This window comes from Telmatherina bonti, assembly GCF_933228915.1.
Source record: "Telmatherina bonti genome assembly, chromosome: 6".
Classification (NCBI taxonomy): Eukaryota; Metazoa; Chordata; class Actinopteri; order Atheriniformes; family Telmatherinidae; genus Telmatherina; species Telmatherina bonti.
In genome coordinates this window covers 29,550,576-29,565,720 of record NC_136624.1, presented here as the reverse complement: position 1 = coordinate 29,565,720, position 15,145 = coordinate 29,550,576, and the positions used below count along the sequence as shown (strand labels likewise).

The 15,145-nt window shown below is 36.8% G+C and overlaps 1 protein-coding gene across 1 annotated transcript; it reads left to right on the top strand.

Annotated features, from left to right (window-relative positions):
* Positions 1–9,322: 9,322 nt before the first annotated feature.
* Positions 9,323–11,652, top strand: LOC306757386 (green-sensitive opsin-like; the record flags this gene model as incomplete). The annotated part of the gene is made up of 5 exons (XM_079242422.1): positions 9,323–9,707; positions 9,796–9,964; positions 10,052–10,217; positions 10,383–10,622; positions 11,554–11,652. The coding sequence occupies 5 exons, from the start codon at positions 9,323–9,325 to the stop codon at positions 11,650–11,652; spliced, it is 1,059 nt and encodes a 352-aa protein (XP_079098548.1).
* Positions 11,653–15,145: the final 3,493 nt, after the last annotated feature.

Below are 15,145 nucleotides of genomic sequence, written 5' to 3'. Positions count from 1 at the left end.
AGATTTAATCTCAAAGCAACCTCAAATAACACTGCATATTAGCATTTATACAGTGTTCACTATTTATTACCATATCCTGTTATATATTTAACAGAAGGAAAGTGTATCCTGAAAAAAAACCTCTGACAGATACAGATAATGAACTGATAAACAGGACAGGTGAACACGAGTTTCTGTCTGTAGTACAAAATGCAGACTTATTGCAAAAAGTTGCCTCAAAGATAACAACACCCGAGGTTTCTGCATCCTCTGTATTGATGTAAAATACTGTGGTTATCTTAAATATCAGCAGCAGCAAATCAGCGGAAATCAACATACAGGTCCGCAGACAGATGGACACAGCAGCTCAGCAGGTACATGCACATGGGTAACTGCTCCAGTGAACTAGCTAACGTGTGCCAGTTTTACACCAGATTAGATTTCTTTTTGGCATTTCAGCACAGCAGTGAAAATAGCTTGAATTAGCCTCTTATTAATAGCTCCATTAGCTAGTTTGAAAAAAACAAAACAACAACAACAACAACAAAAAAACAAACAGAGCAGAACATGTTTGTTACAGAAGAAAGAAAAGGACTTGCCTGGAGTAAGAGTATAGCTTCATAATATGGGGATTCCATAAAACTTGTATTGTCCCTATAAAATAGTGAAATCCCATCAAAATAGCACCAAAGTGTTAATCCACTAGTCTCTATTAGCTGCACCTCACTGAGAAACTGCTTTCTCTCGCTGTGTGTGAGGAGAGCTCTGATTGGCTGCCAGGCTGACGTCGCCTTGACAAGGTGGGGGAGGGATGCCAGATGCTACAGGATGAAACTACGCTTTCTGGAAGTTTATAAATTCATGAGATTCCTGAATGAATGTTATCTGAAATCTGATCAAGTAAAAAATGTACTTTTTTAAACAGCTAATTTCAAAGTTATAATTAAAATGAATAAATTTAATTAATTAATTCATTCATTCATTATCCTAACTACTTAATCCGATGAAGGGTTGTGCGGAAGCTGGAGCCTATCCCAGCAGTCTTTCGGCAAAAGCATTGCAGGGCCGCACAAACAAACAGCCACTCACGCTCACACTCAGTCCTATGGGCAATTTAGACTGTTAATTTACGTCACAATGAGAAAATAAAAGACCGTAGTTATTTTCTTTAACTACTGAAACTGTTTTCACCATATCTCACATTTACACTGTGATGAAAGTTGAATTAATCTAATGTCAAACCAACTTCACTACAATTGCATTTATACTGTTAGAAAGTTGAGATTGTTTTATTTTCTGTTTAACAACAACAAAACACAGCTGAGAGTTATACAAGTCCAATTATCTCATTTAATGGAAGTAACTCATTTAGCCCATCACTCAGATTCAGCAGGCAGTCTGTAAAATGAAATCCCATCCTTGGGAAGTTGATTGCAACGTCCAAAGGCTTTGCACAAATGCACCATTCATCCATCTTCTACCACTATAACAGATCCCAAGGCGTTTTCAGGCCAGCCGAGAGATATAATCCCTCCAGCGTGTGCGGAACACCACACCGGGGAGGCATCCAGGAGGTATCCAGACCAGATGCCCAAGCCACCGCAACTGGTTCCTCTCGATGCAGAGGAGCAACATCTATACTCTGAGCCCTTCCTGGATGACTGAGCTCCTCACCCTATCTCTAAGGGAGAGCCCGGCCACCCTGCGGAGGAAACTCATTTCAGTCGCAGAGCAGAGTCCTAAAATGTGAGCATCATGGGGGATGATTGACATCTAGCGAACTCTGAGCTGCCTGTAGCTAAGAGCTTACTGAGCTAACCCAGACATAACAGAAGCTAACCAGCTAATGGAGGTAAGCGGTTTAAAGCTAAGATACATGGTTAACCGGCTAAAAACCGCGGTTGTTCTGTGTTTTTACTTGAAGCGGGAGGTTGGGTACCTGTCAATTATAGGGACACATCTTAATTCAGCTTAAATATGCTGAATTTCAAGATTAAATTACTTTTAAACGGGCGAGTTAGAGAAAGAAATTCACTTCTCCCACAGTTGTCAAGAAGGTAAACATGACCTATTAAACCGAAAATGGATGTTTGAACCAGGCTGTAAACATATTTATTTCTGCTGTGACGTTTGCCTTTTTAACATGGGGATTTGCTCTGTTTTGCAGCCAGCCCCTACCAGATGAAGGGGGAACTGCAGTTTTCTGCACTTCCGCACAGGCTTCACTTTTAACCGCTGGAGGTTGCCGCTACCTTGTACCTTGGTAGAGAGAACTGTGAATGTGACATTTTCAAGATAAAACTCCACCTGCTGCTTTTCAGATGAGAGGTGGAGCAATTTCAAAAACCAAGAGAAAGTTGTCGTCAGTAATTAGGATAATAGGAAAACTTTAAAGGTCTGAGGTCTGAAGGCTTGGCCAAGCAGTAAAGACAGTTTGATCTTTGCTGTCATGCCCAACTACTTCAAGGAAAAAGAATGACTTTTTTCAGTGCTGGAAATTTTGGATAACCCCTGGCTGTAGCCTGAAGAATTGGGTAGGGCTGGATACTGGGCGGGGTTGGACATCCAATGGGCGTGGTTGGATATCAAATGGGCGTGGTGTTAGAGTTAAGGTTTAGGGTTAATCCAATCAAAATGTTGAGGGGGCGGGTTTGGATGTCCAACCCTGCCAATATCCAGCCCTGCCTCATTCAACAAGGCTGCAGCCAAGACCCTCTTGAAATTTTGGCAAACAAGGGTGGCTGAATAATTTTATGTCGGACCACACAGACTAATCTGAGCAAATACCTGAACTATCACTGTTCGCCATTTTTGAGGCATCACCTATTTGTCTGTAGCATGTAATTCAGATGAGAATAGGGGTAATTTTTTTCTTGATACTATTTTTCTTGATCTATACGTTTACATAGAAAACAGCAACATTCAGCAGAAAAAGGTTGATTTACAAAACCTGATGAAGGTATACTTCATGCTGGGCTGAGAAATGGCGATATTCCAACATTAAATGATGTTGACGTTGGGCCCTTAAATCAGACATGTTGGTCACTTAATTTACTGATCAGTAATAAAATCAGCCCTATGACAGGCATGAAATGGTAATAAATAAAATATAGTTTGAATTCTAAACTTCAAAAGGTTTTCTAAAAAAAAAACAAAAAAACAAACAAAAAACATACCAAAATAAATGTTGGATTTTGAGGAAAATCTGCATAAATGTCCACCATGATGTTTAATAGTCTCATAGTGTTCGCATCAGTAGCACCAGTGTCATAAAATAACATCCTGTAGTAGGAAGATAAAATCTTAATAAATGAATAAAACAACTTTAGCATTGACAAGGCAACCAATCATTAAATGACCTAATAAAATAAACATAAAATGACCACAAACCGTACTGATAAATCAGAAAAAAAAAAAACTAAAGATTTTTGCAACATCTAATGTAACAATTTATGTAAGATTTGAGTTTAAAAGAAAATGAATGACAAAATGATTAATGGCTGCCATGAAAATGTGGAGCGGTGTAGGTTCAAGTCTTTTTTGAGCATATTAACAAATACTATCCAAAGATTTATTATATATTTCTAAAGATCCCTCAACAATTCCGTCATAGGAAATAAAATTGATAATCTGCTTTCATACTTGGGAAGATTTTCAAGGACTCACATACCCAGAATATCCAAAATCCTCACACATTCAGAAGACAGTATAGAGTGCCACAAAGCATGATGGGAAATATGCTTTCAACCCACCTGCAGAGGATCAACCACAGCAAACTCTACAAAACAGTAGTTTTTATATACTGTATTGGTTAATATAGATCATATTGTAACATATTACAATATATTGTGACATATTACATGTAACTGTCATGTTGAAATTGTAAAAACTATTGTCCAGAAAATGAGTCCACCTGAGATTAAGATGTGTGTGGTTCTTGCAGTTGTCCAGAAGATAGAGCTGTTTCTCAGCCATTTTTTCTGACATGTGACTGATCTGACTCCGGCCACTATCCGGACCGGCCACGTTTTGCAGCCAGAGGATAGTGTGTCTTATCCAGAGAGACAAAGGGATGAGAACAGGTTTTGCAAAGCCCTGAAAAATAGCTCTAATATCTGTCAGGTGCATTTATCAACAGCATGTTCGCATGTTCAGCACACATTTATCCACTTTGTTTTCTCTTCCTTTAAAACAAAAATGAAAAAAGGGATGACATCAGACGTGATGATGATGTGGCCAGACAGATAGGAATGTCTTAATGTACAGGAGGGATTTATTTATTCATTCATTATATATGCACACACGCTTACTTCATTGCTTATACTTAATGCCCATACAATTAAAATTTTCTGTATCTATAACAGTTTAATGAAGATAGAGATGATGGGCAAACAGTGAAGTCATCACATTTACTATGTATATAAGCTAATTAAGACTATCAATAATGCTTTTGTACCTCAGACATTTATCCCCATTTCAAGGACTTTAAGCATTGCTCTGCTGATTGCATTAACTTCAGTGTCTTCTTGTCCTTCAGTGTCAAATAAAGCTTACTGTCACCATCTGGACAAAAATTAGATGTGAATTATTTGTTTCATTGCATTTTTTAAACAACACAACAATGAACACTTTCTGCTCATCAAAGTGGCATTTCTTATTGCACGGATTATATTGCAAATGCCTTTGGACATGTAGCATCTGTTTGAATACAATCCTCTCTGTTTAAATTTTTATACCTTTTGCTTTGATCCTATCAGTCAAAATTAACTGTATTTAGAGGTGCAGCATCATTCGCCATAATAGTCATCATTTCATTGCTTGAGCCATTACATACAGAAGAGTTAAACTGTCAAAACGTCCTGCAGAGAGTGGATTCTCAAGGAGACACTATCCTCACTACATTGCAAGGGATGACATCAGATTGGATAGTGATGTGGCCAGACAGATAGGAATGTCTTGATGTACAGGAGGGATTTATTTATTTATTCATTATATATGCAGCACTGGTCAAACATTTGGACACATTTTCTTATTGAATTTAGTGGGGAAACGTTTCCAATTTATACAACCATCAGAAGTCAAGAACAGCCATCATCATCTCTTTTAATATAAGAAAGAATTGACGGTACTTATTAACTTTATTATTTGTTTAAAATAGTAAAAGTAAAATGAATGTAATCCAATTGACTCCACAATTCACCTTTATTTGGTCATCACTATTTTCTAAAATACATGTTTTTTTGTGTATGTGATATGTCAGAATATAGTAAGTAATCACCTTTTTTTATGGAATGGATTATATAAATATGCAACCTCTAACTTATCAAACCACAATGGGAATGAAAAAATAAGAACATAGGCATCTGTGTATTTCCACTTCAGACTTTTCTGGACCACTGCAAACTACATTCCAGCCCAAAGACAAGAAATAATTATAAAAAAAGATGCGACCAGCAAGATTAATTACTGGTTCCCTTTTTTTGTCTTCTACATTTAAAACTGAAATAGAAAGAAACAAATTTAAGAGGAAAAAGTGAGGATTTTTTAAACACTCATTTATGAATAAATGTTTATCATAAATGAGCTAAATAGATTTTGTTCCTATATGCAATATTTTCCAATCCAATAACATTTCAATTCAATAATAAAAAAGAGGAAAAAAATGCCAGAAACCTTGTAATTGTCAAATATCTAACATTATATCTCATCTCCACAAACATCTGTGAGGTTTTTTTTATGATAACTGATTACTGATTGATATGCTATTATCTTTTTCTCATACGATTAGCCCTTGTCAGTGGGCGTGGTTTCGGAAGGTGTTATATTAGGTTAAAATAAGATCAGGGCAATTTGTAGAAAAAGACTAAAAATGACCATATGAGGTGTCTAGCAATCAGTTCATATATTTCACTGCTAGCTGGCCAAAATAACACCTAAAATGCTGAAAAAGGTCATTTGATCCTAATAAAATGCTGTTTTTCTTTTATTCTAGATATGGAGTCTGTGTAAAACTAATAAAATTAAATTTTTGTGATAGATGGAGTAAGTAGAAAATTGTTCATGGCTTTAACACCAGATGGTTTTAAGTCCTTTATCTAAGTGACAAGTGAGGTAATTAGGTTGTCACCAGGGACATCTTCAGAGGGATAAGGTTGAAGGACATTTTAAATCAAGATTATATGGTTTATTTCAGGATGATTTATCCACTGCTGATGAACCTAAATTCAAACTCAGCAAAAAATAAGCTTTACCTTGATGTTGTTATGGTTATCAGTGGCATGCAGATCTGTTATGAATACATACAAATTTTTACATACAATGTTTTACTTGTATGTTTTAAATTACAGCTGAACTGATGTTATATATAAATTTAAATCAGTCTTAAGTGTTGGTTGTTTATCTGAGTTACCAGATATCAGCTTTTCTGTGACCTAATTGTAAGAATAAATATAATTTCATGCATTCCTGCACTAAAGCTGCAATAAAAAATTTAAACTAAACATCATTCTTTTATTCATTACCATTAATTCAATTTAAATATGCAGAGGCTTTCTTCATAACAGATGCTACTAGCTCCTGATATTTGATTAAAAAAAAAAAAAAGAAGTAAGTTACATCGTGTTTTTGGCTAACTCCTGACAGTAAGCTTCTTCGACACTTTGCCGGGCCACTGCAGGACAAGGAGATACTGAAGGTAATCCAATCAGGATAGTGACGCTTAAAGGTGCCCCTACAGAGAAAGGATACTAGAGGTCAAATGCTTTATTGATAGTCTAAATCAACTTAGAAACACAAACAGCATGATTACACCACCATCTGTCTATGACAAGCCCAATCCCAAATAAATTGGGACATTGTATAAAATGTAAATGTTAAATGTTCTGTTAAGTGGGGAATTTAAATGACTAGAGGTCAGGGGAAGTACTTGCAAATGTACTCTACAATCAGTATTCATAATGAAAAAACAAGAAATAAAGGATATTTTATATTTTAATACCGACCAAACAAACCCACTAATTTCTAACATATTGAATTTCACTGGTCTGGTTATTTGTCATAAAGCTAAATTCATGTATAAACACAACTGGATCCCGAAAAATATGCAAAAGTGATTTTTTTTCTATGGGATAATTAGCACAATACCAATCTAAAATATGTCCATGACTGAACAACATTAAGACATCTTGGATTTTGGTATGTGTGAAATTTTGCGATGATGTTCTCAAGCAAAATTTAAGTATGAGCTGGTTAAAATAGTACAACAGTGGGGGCTTATTTTACGTTAAATTCTTATATTGTTACATGTTTGCCTGTTGTTTTGTTTGTTTTTCATTTGCTCATTTTATTTTTGTTTGTCTTGTTTATTGCTTGTTGGTTTGCAAATATTATGGTATATGATAGATAGATAGATAGATAGATAGATAGATAGATAGATAGATAGATAGATAGATAGATAGATAGATAGATAGATAGATAGATAGATAGATAGATAGATAGATAGATAGATAGATAGATAGATAGGGGGCAGCATGTAACTTGTTAGATATTGACACTGAGTTTTATTTTTTCATTTCATGGGTAAATATTAGCCTATTTTGAATATAATGAAAACAACACATCTCAAAAGTTTGGAACAGGGACAAAAGGCTAGACAAGTGATATAAACAGAACATTTTTAAGCAGCAGAGTCTTTCAGATGTAGATGGAAGGAAGTTAAGTAATATGTAACAACCTACATCTAAACATGGGAACAATTTCTGAAAAATGTCCTGCGACATATAGTTGCTAAGATTTTGATTATTCCACCATCAATAGCACATAGAGTCAAATAACAGGAGAAATCTCTGTATGTATGTGACAAGCCTGGAATGCTTGCGATCTTTTGGCCCTCACAGACACTATATTGAAAACAGGTGAAATTCTCTCCTGGAAATTACTATATAGACTCACGAGCACCTCCAAAAATAATTATCTTTGAGTGCAGCTCCCCATGCACTTCACAAATGCAAGTTAAAGCTCTATCATACAATGAAGAAGCTACATGTGAACCAGATACACTGCCTTTTTCTCTTGGCTACAGGTCATTTAAAATAGTCAGAGTCAAAGTGAAAAACTGTTTTGTGGTGAGGTGTATCAATATCTTAAAGCTGAATTGAAACTATACAAAAATTGTTTTTCAGATTAAAGAAAAAAATTAACCCTCTAGCTTGTTATCATCAGACAGTTAGTGCCTCCTGCATACACTTCTTACACTTCTGTGAAGGAATCATGTATGCTGAAAAGTATATATAGGTTTTAGAGCATCTTATGCAGTCATCTAGATGGCATCTCTTTCTGGGTGACATTTCATATTTCAGATAGACAATGCTATAGCCTGCCTTATACTGCATTCATCACAAAAGCATGGCTTTATGGGAGAAAACTCTGGTGCTAAACTGGCCTGTCTGTTTTTCAGACCTTTTTAAACCTTTCACTGAATTTGTTTTTCTTGTGCAGTGCCTTAAAGGTATTTTGTTTTTCCTGTTTTTGTTTATATCTGACCTGCTAGAGGCTATAAATATAAAGTAGCCTTCTGGCTAATTCTCACATTACATACACTAGTATATTCATTAGCATTAGCATGTTCCCTTTGGAATAAATGAAAAGAAAACCTTTTGACACATCATGACACAAAAAATCCAGCAACTAACATCGAGGACAGCTTTAAGCCAACATCAGACAAGAATGGGACAACGTTCCTCAGCTAAATCTCCAGCAACTGGTCTCCTTGTGTATAAATATTGTTAATAAAATACAGGATGCTACACAGTTGTAAAAATCACATTGTTCCAACTTTTCTGACACGTTTTGCTGCTAACAAATTAAAAGATAAGAAAAGTTTTGTGAAGAAAAGGTGAAATGACAGCTCATGTGTTATTTGTGTTGTATTGGGAATACAGCTTGCATTTTGAAGGGATTTGTAGTTTGTTTCAAATACTTTCATTTTGTTTGTTTGTATTTAAATTTTACACAGCATCCCAACATTTTGGGAACTGATATTGTATTTATATATATGCATGTATGTATATGTCCTGTTTACAACTGATAATGTCCTAATGTCTTAAAGCAGATTCCATTCACTCAGGATTAAGGAAGTTCATCCGGACCAAATTACCTTACCTCTGTTAGGTGTTAAGTTAAATTAATGACCTATTAACTTCAGTTCACCTCAAAATCCTGTAATGGTAATCCATTTAAACAAAGGGGAGTGGGCAGGTATAAAAATCACAACACTCATGTCCAAAACTTGTATCTTGCAACACAACAAACTCTTTACACACAGCAACAGAACTGAGCAGTGAAGATGGCTTGGGACGGAGGAATCGAACCCAATGGCACAGAGGGCCAGAACTTCTACATCCCCATGTCCAACAGGACTGGACTTGTGAGAAGTCCATTTGAATACCCACAGTTCTACATGGTAGATCCCATGATGTACAAGGTTCTAGCTTTCTACATGTTCTTCCTGATCTGCACTGGAACTCCCATCAACGGCCTGACGCTGTTTGTGACATTTACAAACAAAAAGCTTCAGCAACCTCTTAACTTCATCCTGGTGAACCTGGCTGTGGCTGGACTCATCATGTGCTGCTTTGGCTTCACCATTACCATCACATCTGCTTTCAATGGCTACTTCATTCTTGGACCTACCTTCTGCGCTATCGAGGGATTCATGGCCACACTTGGAGGTAAGAAACAGGGTACAGAATGCTTAATAGAAGAAGTTAAGGTTTTTATATTCATTAATAACTTGTTTTGGCTTTTGTCTCCCTGCAGGTGAAGTTGCTCTCTGGTCTCTTGTCGTCCTGGCTGTTGAGAGATACATTGTTGTCTGCAAACCCATGGGAAGCTTCAAATTCACAGGAACTCATGCAGGAATTGGAGTCCTTTTCACTTGGATTATGGCTCTTGCTTGTGCTGCACCTCCACTTTTTGGCTGGTCCAGGTAAAACACTTTTAGACATTAGAATTTGATGTAGACATCTTATTCTGAGAATTAATGTCTAATCTTTTCCTCTCAAAAATCACACAGATACCTTCCTGAGGGTATGCAGTGCTCCTGTGGACCGGACTACTACACTCTGGCTCCAGGATTCAACAATGAGTCATACGTTATATACATGTTTGTTGTTCACTTCTTCATCCCCGTCTTCCTTATCTTCTTTGCCTATGGAAGTCTTGTGATGACAGTCAAAGCTGTAAGTGTTTAAGACATTTGAGTTTTCTGATACTCTTCACAGAAATTCTCAAAAGTCCCCTGCAGTAAAGCAATGAACTAACTACTAGCAATGAATCTAAGACAGGGTATCATTCAATGAATTTGACTAAAAATTATCATCTTCTCATCCATCCATGCCTTTTAGGCAGCAGCCCAGCAGCAGGATTCAGCTTCTACCCAGAAAGCTGAGAAGGAAGTAACACGCATGTGCATCTTGATGGTCTTTGGCTTCTTGGTAGCTTGGGTGCCCTATGCCACATTTGCAGGCTGGATCTTCCTGAACAAAGGAGCTGCTTTCACTGCCCTGACTGCTTCCATCCCTGCTTTCTTTGCCAAAAGCTCAGCACTGTACAACGCTATCATCTATGTGTTGTTGAACAAACAGGTTGGTTTTGTGTATTCTTTTACTCTATTACTTTCTTGTATATCATACAATAGGAGTACAAAAAAAGAAAAGATGGATAAACTAGAGAAATAACATTCAATGTCACAAATTTACGTGAAGGCAGTGGTTTGGTGGTTGGAAGTAGAACTTGACTCAGTTTAGAGAAGCACTGCTGAACTTGTGCAGATTTTTCCAGTAAGACGCCCTCTAATGTTGGCATCCATCTTGGATCTTGCCTGTAATCTCAGCTTTCCAGTGAGTAAAATTCAGTCCAAGTCAATTTCGTCTTATTATTTGGTCTCCTCTACCAAAAGCATTCTGTTGCAATGCTGCAATTTTTTAACCACCTATGTGCTGACCTTCAGTAGTTAATTAAACCCAGCTGTAAAGTCACATTAAAAAAGATGTGAAATGCAATTTATCAGCCTTCAGACGCTACTGGGCAACAGCGGCTTCAGGAATGTGCATGATGAAGGTCACTGTACCACCAACACACATTCTCCTTTATGTTAGAAGGTTTCTGTTTTGAAATTTTGCTGTTTGTTGAATTTAATAGCATAAACATAATCTGTACATGAGATTGCATAATACAATTTAAGAAGTGATTATGCCAATCTCAACACACACTGGACTTCTGCTGGTCTATTATGGTACCTCAAGCAGAAGTGGGATTCAAATATATCATATTCCACAGTGTGTTTCCACATTCTGTTGTTTCTTTAGCATCATCCATTTGTGATGATGGCAGGTGGCTATATATGGAGACAATATGCTTTAAAGGGTGTAATATTTATGTATTATATTAGTCTTTTTTGTATTGCAGTAAATTTCTGGTTCTAAGCTCTAATCTATATTAAGAGTGAACCCTATGGAACATCTAAAACTTTTCAAATCTCTTTCTAAAGTCTCATTTCTTTGCTTTGTCTTTCAGTTCCGTAACTGCATGCTGACCACTATTGGAATGGGAGGCATGGTGGAGGACGAGACCTCAGTTTCAACAAGCAAGACAGAGGTCTCCACCGCTGCTTAAGGATCATGTGTCTTAATCATAACCCTAACGTCTTCAAGTCTGTGGACATGTTCCTCAGTGGTTGCTTTCAGAATCTAAGTGAACTCACTCCAAAACGTCTTGCACCTTTGCCAAAGGAATTCATGGATTTAACAACTCTGGACGAAACACCTTCAGGAATTCTCTCTTATTTGCTTCAATGTGCAAGTTAGAAAGTGAAAATTTTCTTCAAAGGAAATCTGTACAGCATGTGTGTGTGTGTGTGGGGGTGGGTGTTTTTGTGTGTGTGTGAGAGTTCCCACGAGTGAGTCAATTAGAGCGAGAGTTGGAATGGACTCGGACTCTCAAAATACGACAACATTCAAGACACAAACCTGTAAGCAGTTTTAACTGATGAATGTGCAATCAGTTTGGGGATATTTTCATGTAATTATATGGAGAAACATGTTTCACTGGTCTACCAGTGGCATTATTTTTATCTACTAAATGGAAAAAAAAAAAAAAAAACTTAAAAAAAGTCATCTAGAGGAGGTAATAAATGCATACTTAAAAAAGCTACTTGTTTGTTCCTTTCATTCCTGTTAGTTTGTTTACCTACTGTTTCAAATTTAAACAAAGTAAATCATACACACACACATATATATAAGTAAATCCCAAACTCTTGCTCTGCAGGTTTCCAATGCTTCCCTGCTGAAAACACACGTCGTAATTCTACACAAAGATCCATTTTATTTTTATTTCCCCTTTGGGGAAGGTGCACAGTAACCTGTCTCCCTGTTAATAAATCAACAACACTAGATTATGCCTCGCCATAAAGAATGCTGCAATATTTGGATATTTCTTACTTTGAATGTGCCATGATCATGAGCCCCAAGCTTAATGGTTTTGAGGCATCTCTAAACAAAATCTGGATCTCCACACATCCAATCCTAAGGAACTTATCATGGAATTCAGAAAATAGCAGTCAACCTCACATGGACTACAAACATAGCCTGTCAGGTGAGGACGGCTCAGCAGCGCCTTTACATCCTCAATAAGCTAAAATAAGCTCATTTAATAAAAGCATCCTGACCCACTGCACAGCACAAAACAGGAAGGATCTGTAAGGGGTATTGAAACGCTGTAAAAGAACCATAGGGATCGCTGTTCCCTCTCTCTGTGACATCTACACTAGTTATCTTCAGAGGAAGGCCAGGAACATCAGCTCTGATCCCACACGCTCTGGACATTGTTTGTCCCCCCCTGCCAAAGCTGCCAAAGCTTTCTCCTAAGCCCCTCCCATCACCCCAAAGGTGTGACACAGTAATTCTTTGTCAACTTTTAGTGTTAATTTTAGTTTTTTTTTTCTTAGTTTTTAAATAGCTTATTTTTCATCATGCAACCTATTATTACTTTTTCTTTACTTTACCCACTGCAGGGAACAGCTACTAAAATCTCACTGCTGAGTTTTGTCTGACAATGTTCTTACGGTGGTAATAAAATATTCTTATGTTATTGTGGGCAGTTTTAAGTACGGTTTTTTTTTTTTGTTTGTTTGTTTGTTTGTTTTTTTTAACATTGTCACAAAAGCCTAAGCCATAGCAAACATATATAAACCCTTTTCCCGAAATTCAGCAACAGTACTACAAGTCTGCAACAGCTCCACAGTTTCTCACTTTATACCTGGATAATCTGGATAAAACCTGGATAGACCAAGAGTGATCTGTCTCATCCAATCTACACCTCCATTTTTGATCGCATCATCATAATCTCATCTTTTTGTTATGATTGATTCTCAAATGTTCAAGTAGTTTAGCCATAATACTCTTAATACCCCCCCCCCCCCCCCCCCCAAAAAAAGGAAAAAAAAAACCAAAAACAAAACAAAAACAACAAAAAAAAAAAACACCACCATCACCAACACCATAAACACACACCACACAGTTTCTTGTTCTGTGGCAAAATATTCTGAAAGGTTGATGATACCTTTAATCTCAGGACAGAAGATTAAAATAAAATCATTATCAACAAAATGATACATGTTAAAAGCATGCAATGGCCATAAATTCTCATGCAAAATAAACGTGTGCATGACAAGTTAATTATCTTGTTCCAAGGTATTAGTAATCCATGACCACGATTTAGTAACACGTGACCTCATAAGCCCATTAATATATTTTCGATCGACGTCACCGGACGGGCTCCTAATAAGACGGAAACAATAAATTATGTATATTAAAAAAAACTCAATTATTGAGATATCAAAGCGTTTGGAGATTCAACTTTCCATCATAGTCTTTGATATATTTTTTTTTCTTTCAGCTTTGCTTTTAGACTTTTGTCTGATTAAATGACAAGTTATCAATATTGACGATGTAGTTAATAACTGGAAAATGGGTTGTGGTGTTGTTATGCTCAGGAAACTTTTCATTTCTCTCATCTCAGTGTTGACCTGCGCCTCCACTCACACTGGGAAGACTGCGGATATACTGGGAGGAGATAAAGTAGATCTGCAGGAATTACATGGAATCACGGAAAACCGGGGTTTAGCGTGCATCCTTATCAAGTGTTAAAATGTTTAGTCTATATCTTTAAAGATATGTGAATTGAAATGTTCCAGGACGACAAAGCATGTGCCTTCACAGTGCCAAGCTTTGGACCGATTTAAATTCTGGAAATGCTTTTTTTCTTCTATCCCCACCATAGACTCCTAGAATAAAGTAAGATCTGTCGTCTTGACCACCACCACGTGCTATAAATGAAACTGTGCCACACTGTTGCTTCAGTTTGGAGCAGCTGATGCAGACAGACATGCACGTGCCAGGCATAAACGGCACTGATACCTTTAAAACAGCCGCGCACACGCTTAATTGCGCATACAGGGAGAGAAAATCAACCCACGGTGCCTCCTAGTGTTTGCTTGTTTAGTCATGAGATCAGAAGTCTCTGCTTCTGATCTCATGTTCACATTAATCTCATATTCATATTTATTTTCAACTTGACTTACAGTTGCAATAAATTCGATCTAGTTAATCTGTGCGCAAAGATGATGAAATGAAAAGAGATATTAAAAAAAATCTTAATGAGATGGTCTGTAAGAAAAATAAGTGCCATTCACTGACCTTGAGCTTTAAAGCAGAAAATTAAATATGTAGCATAAAACAATTCCTTCAACTAACCTTGAAGGCTGTCTTTTCATAAATGCTGATATAAGCTGAGCTGGTAGTAAAATCCTCTAAGCATTAGACGTCAATCTATGAAATTTATTTTTAGATTGTGAATCGATTTGCCGTCTTGTAGAAAATGAACATGTTAATGTTACAGTCATTTAGATGGCACGGAAAAGAACATAAAAAAGTCATTTAATCATTTTAGGTATAAGAGAACGCTGCTACTTGCCATTAGAGGGGACGACGACGCGGAGAATATCGTAGAACTACGGGTTATGTGTAAAATTAATCATCGCACTGATGGGAAATGATGCTCCTTTAACACCCACACTTGCGACGACGGGGAGCCAAGAATTCATCTGCTC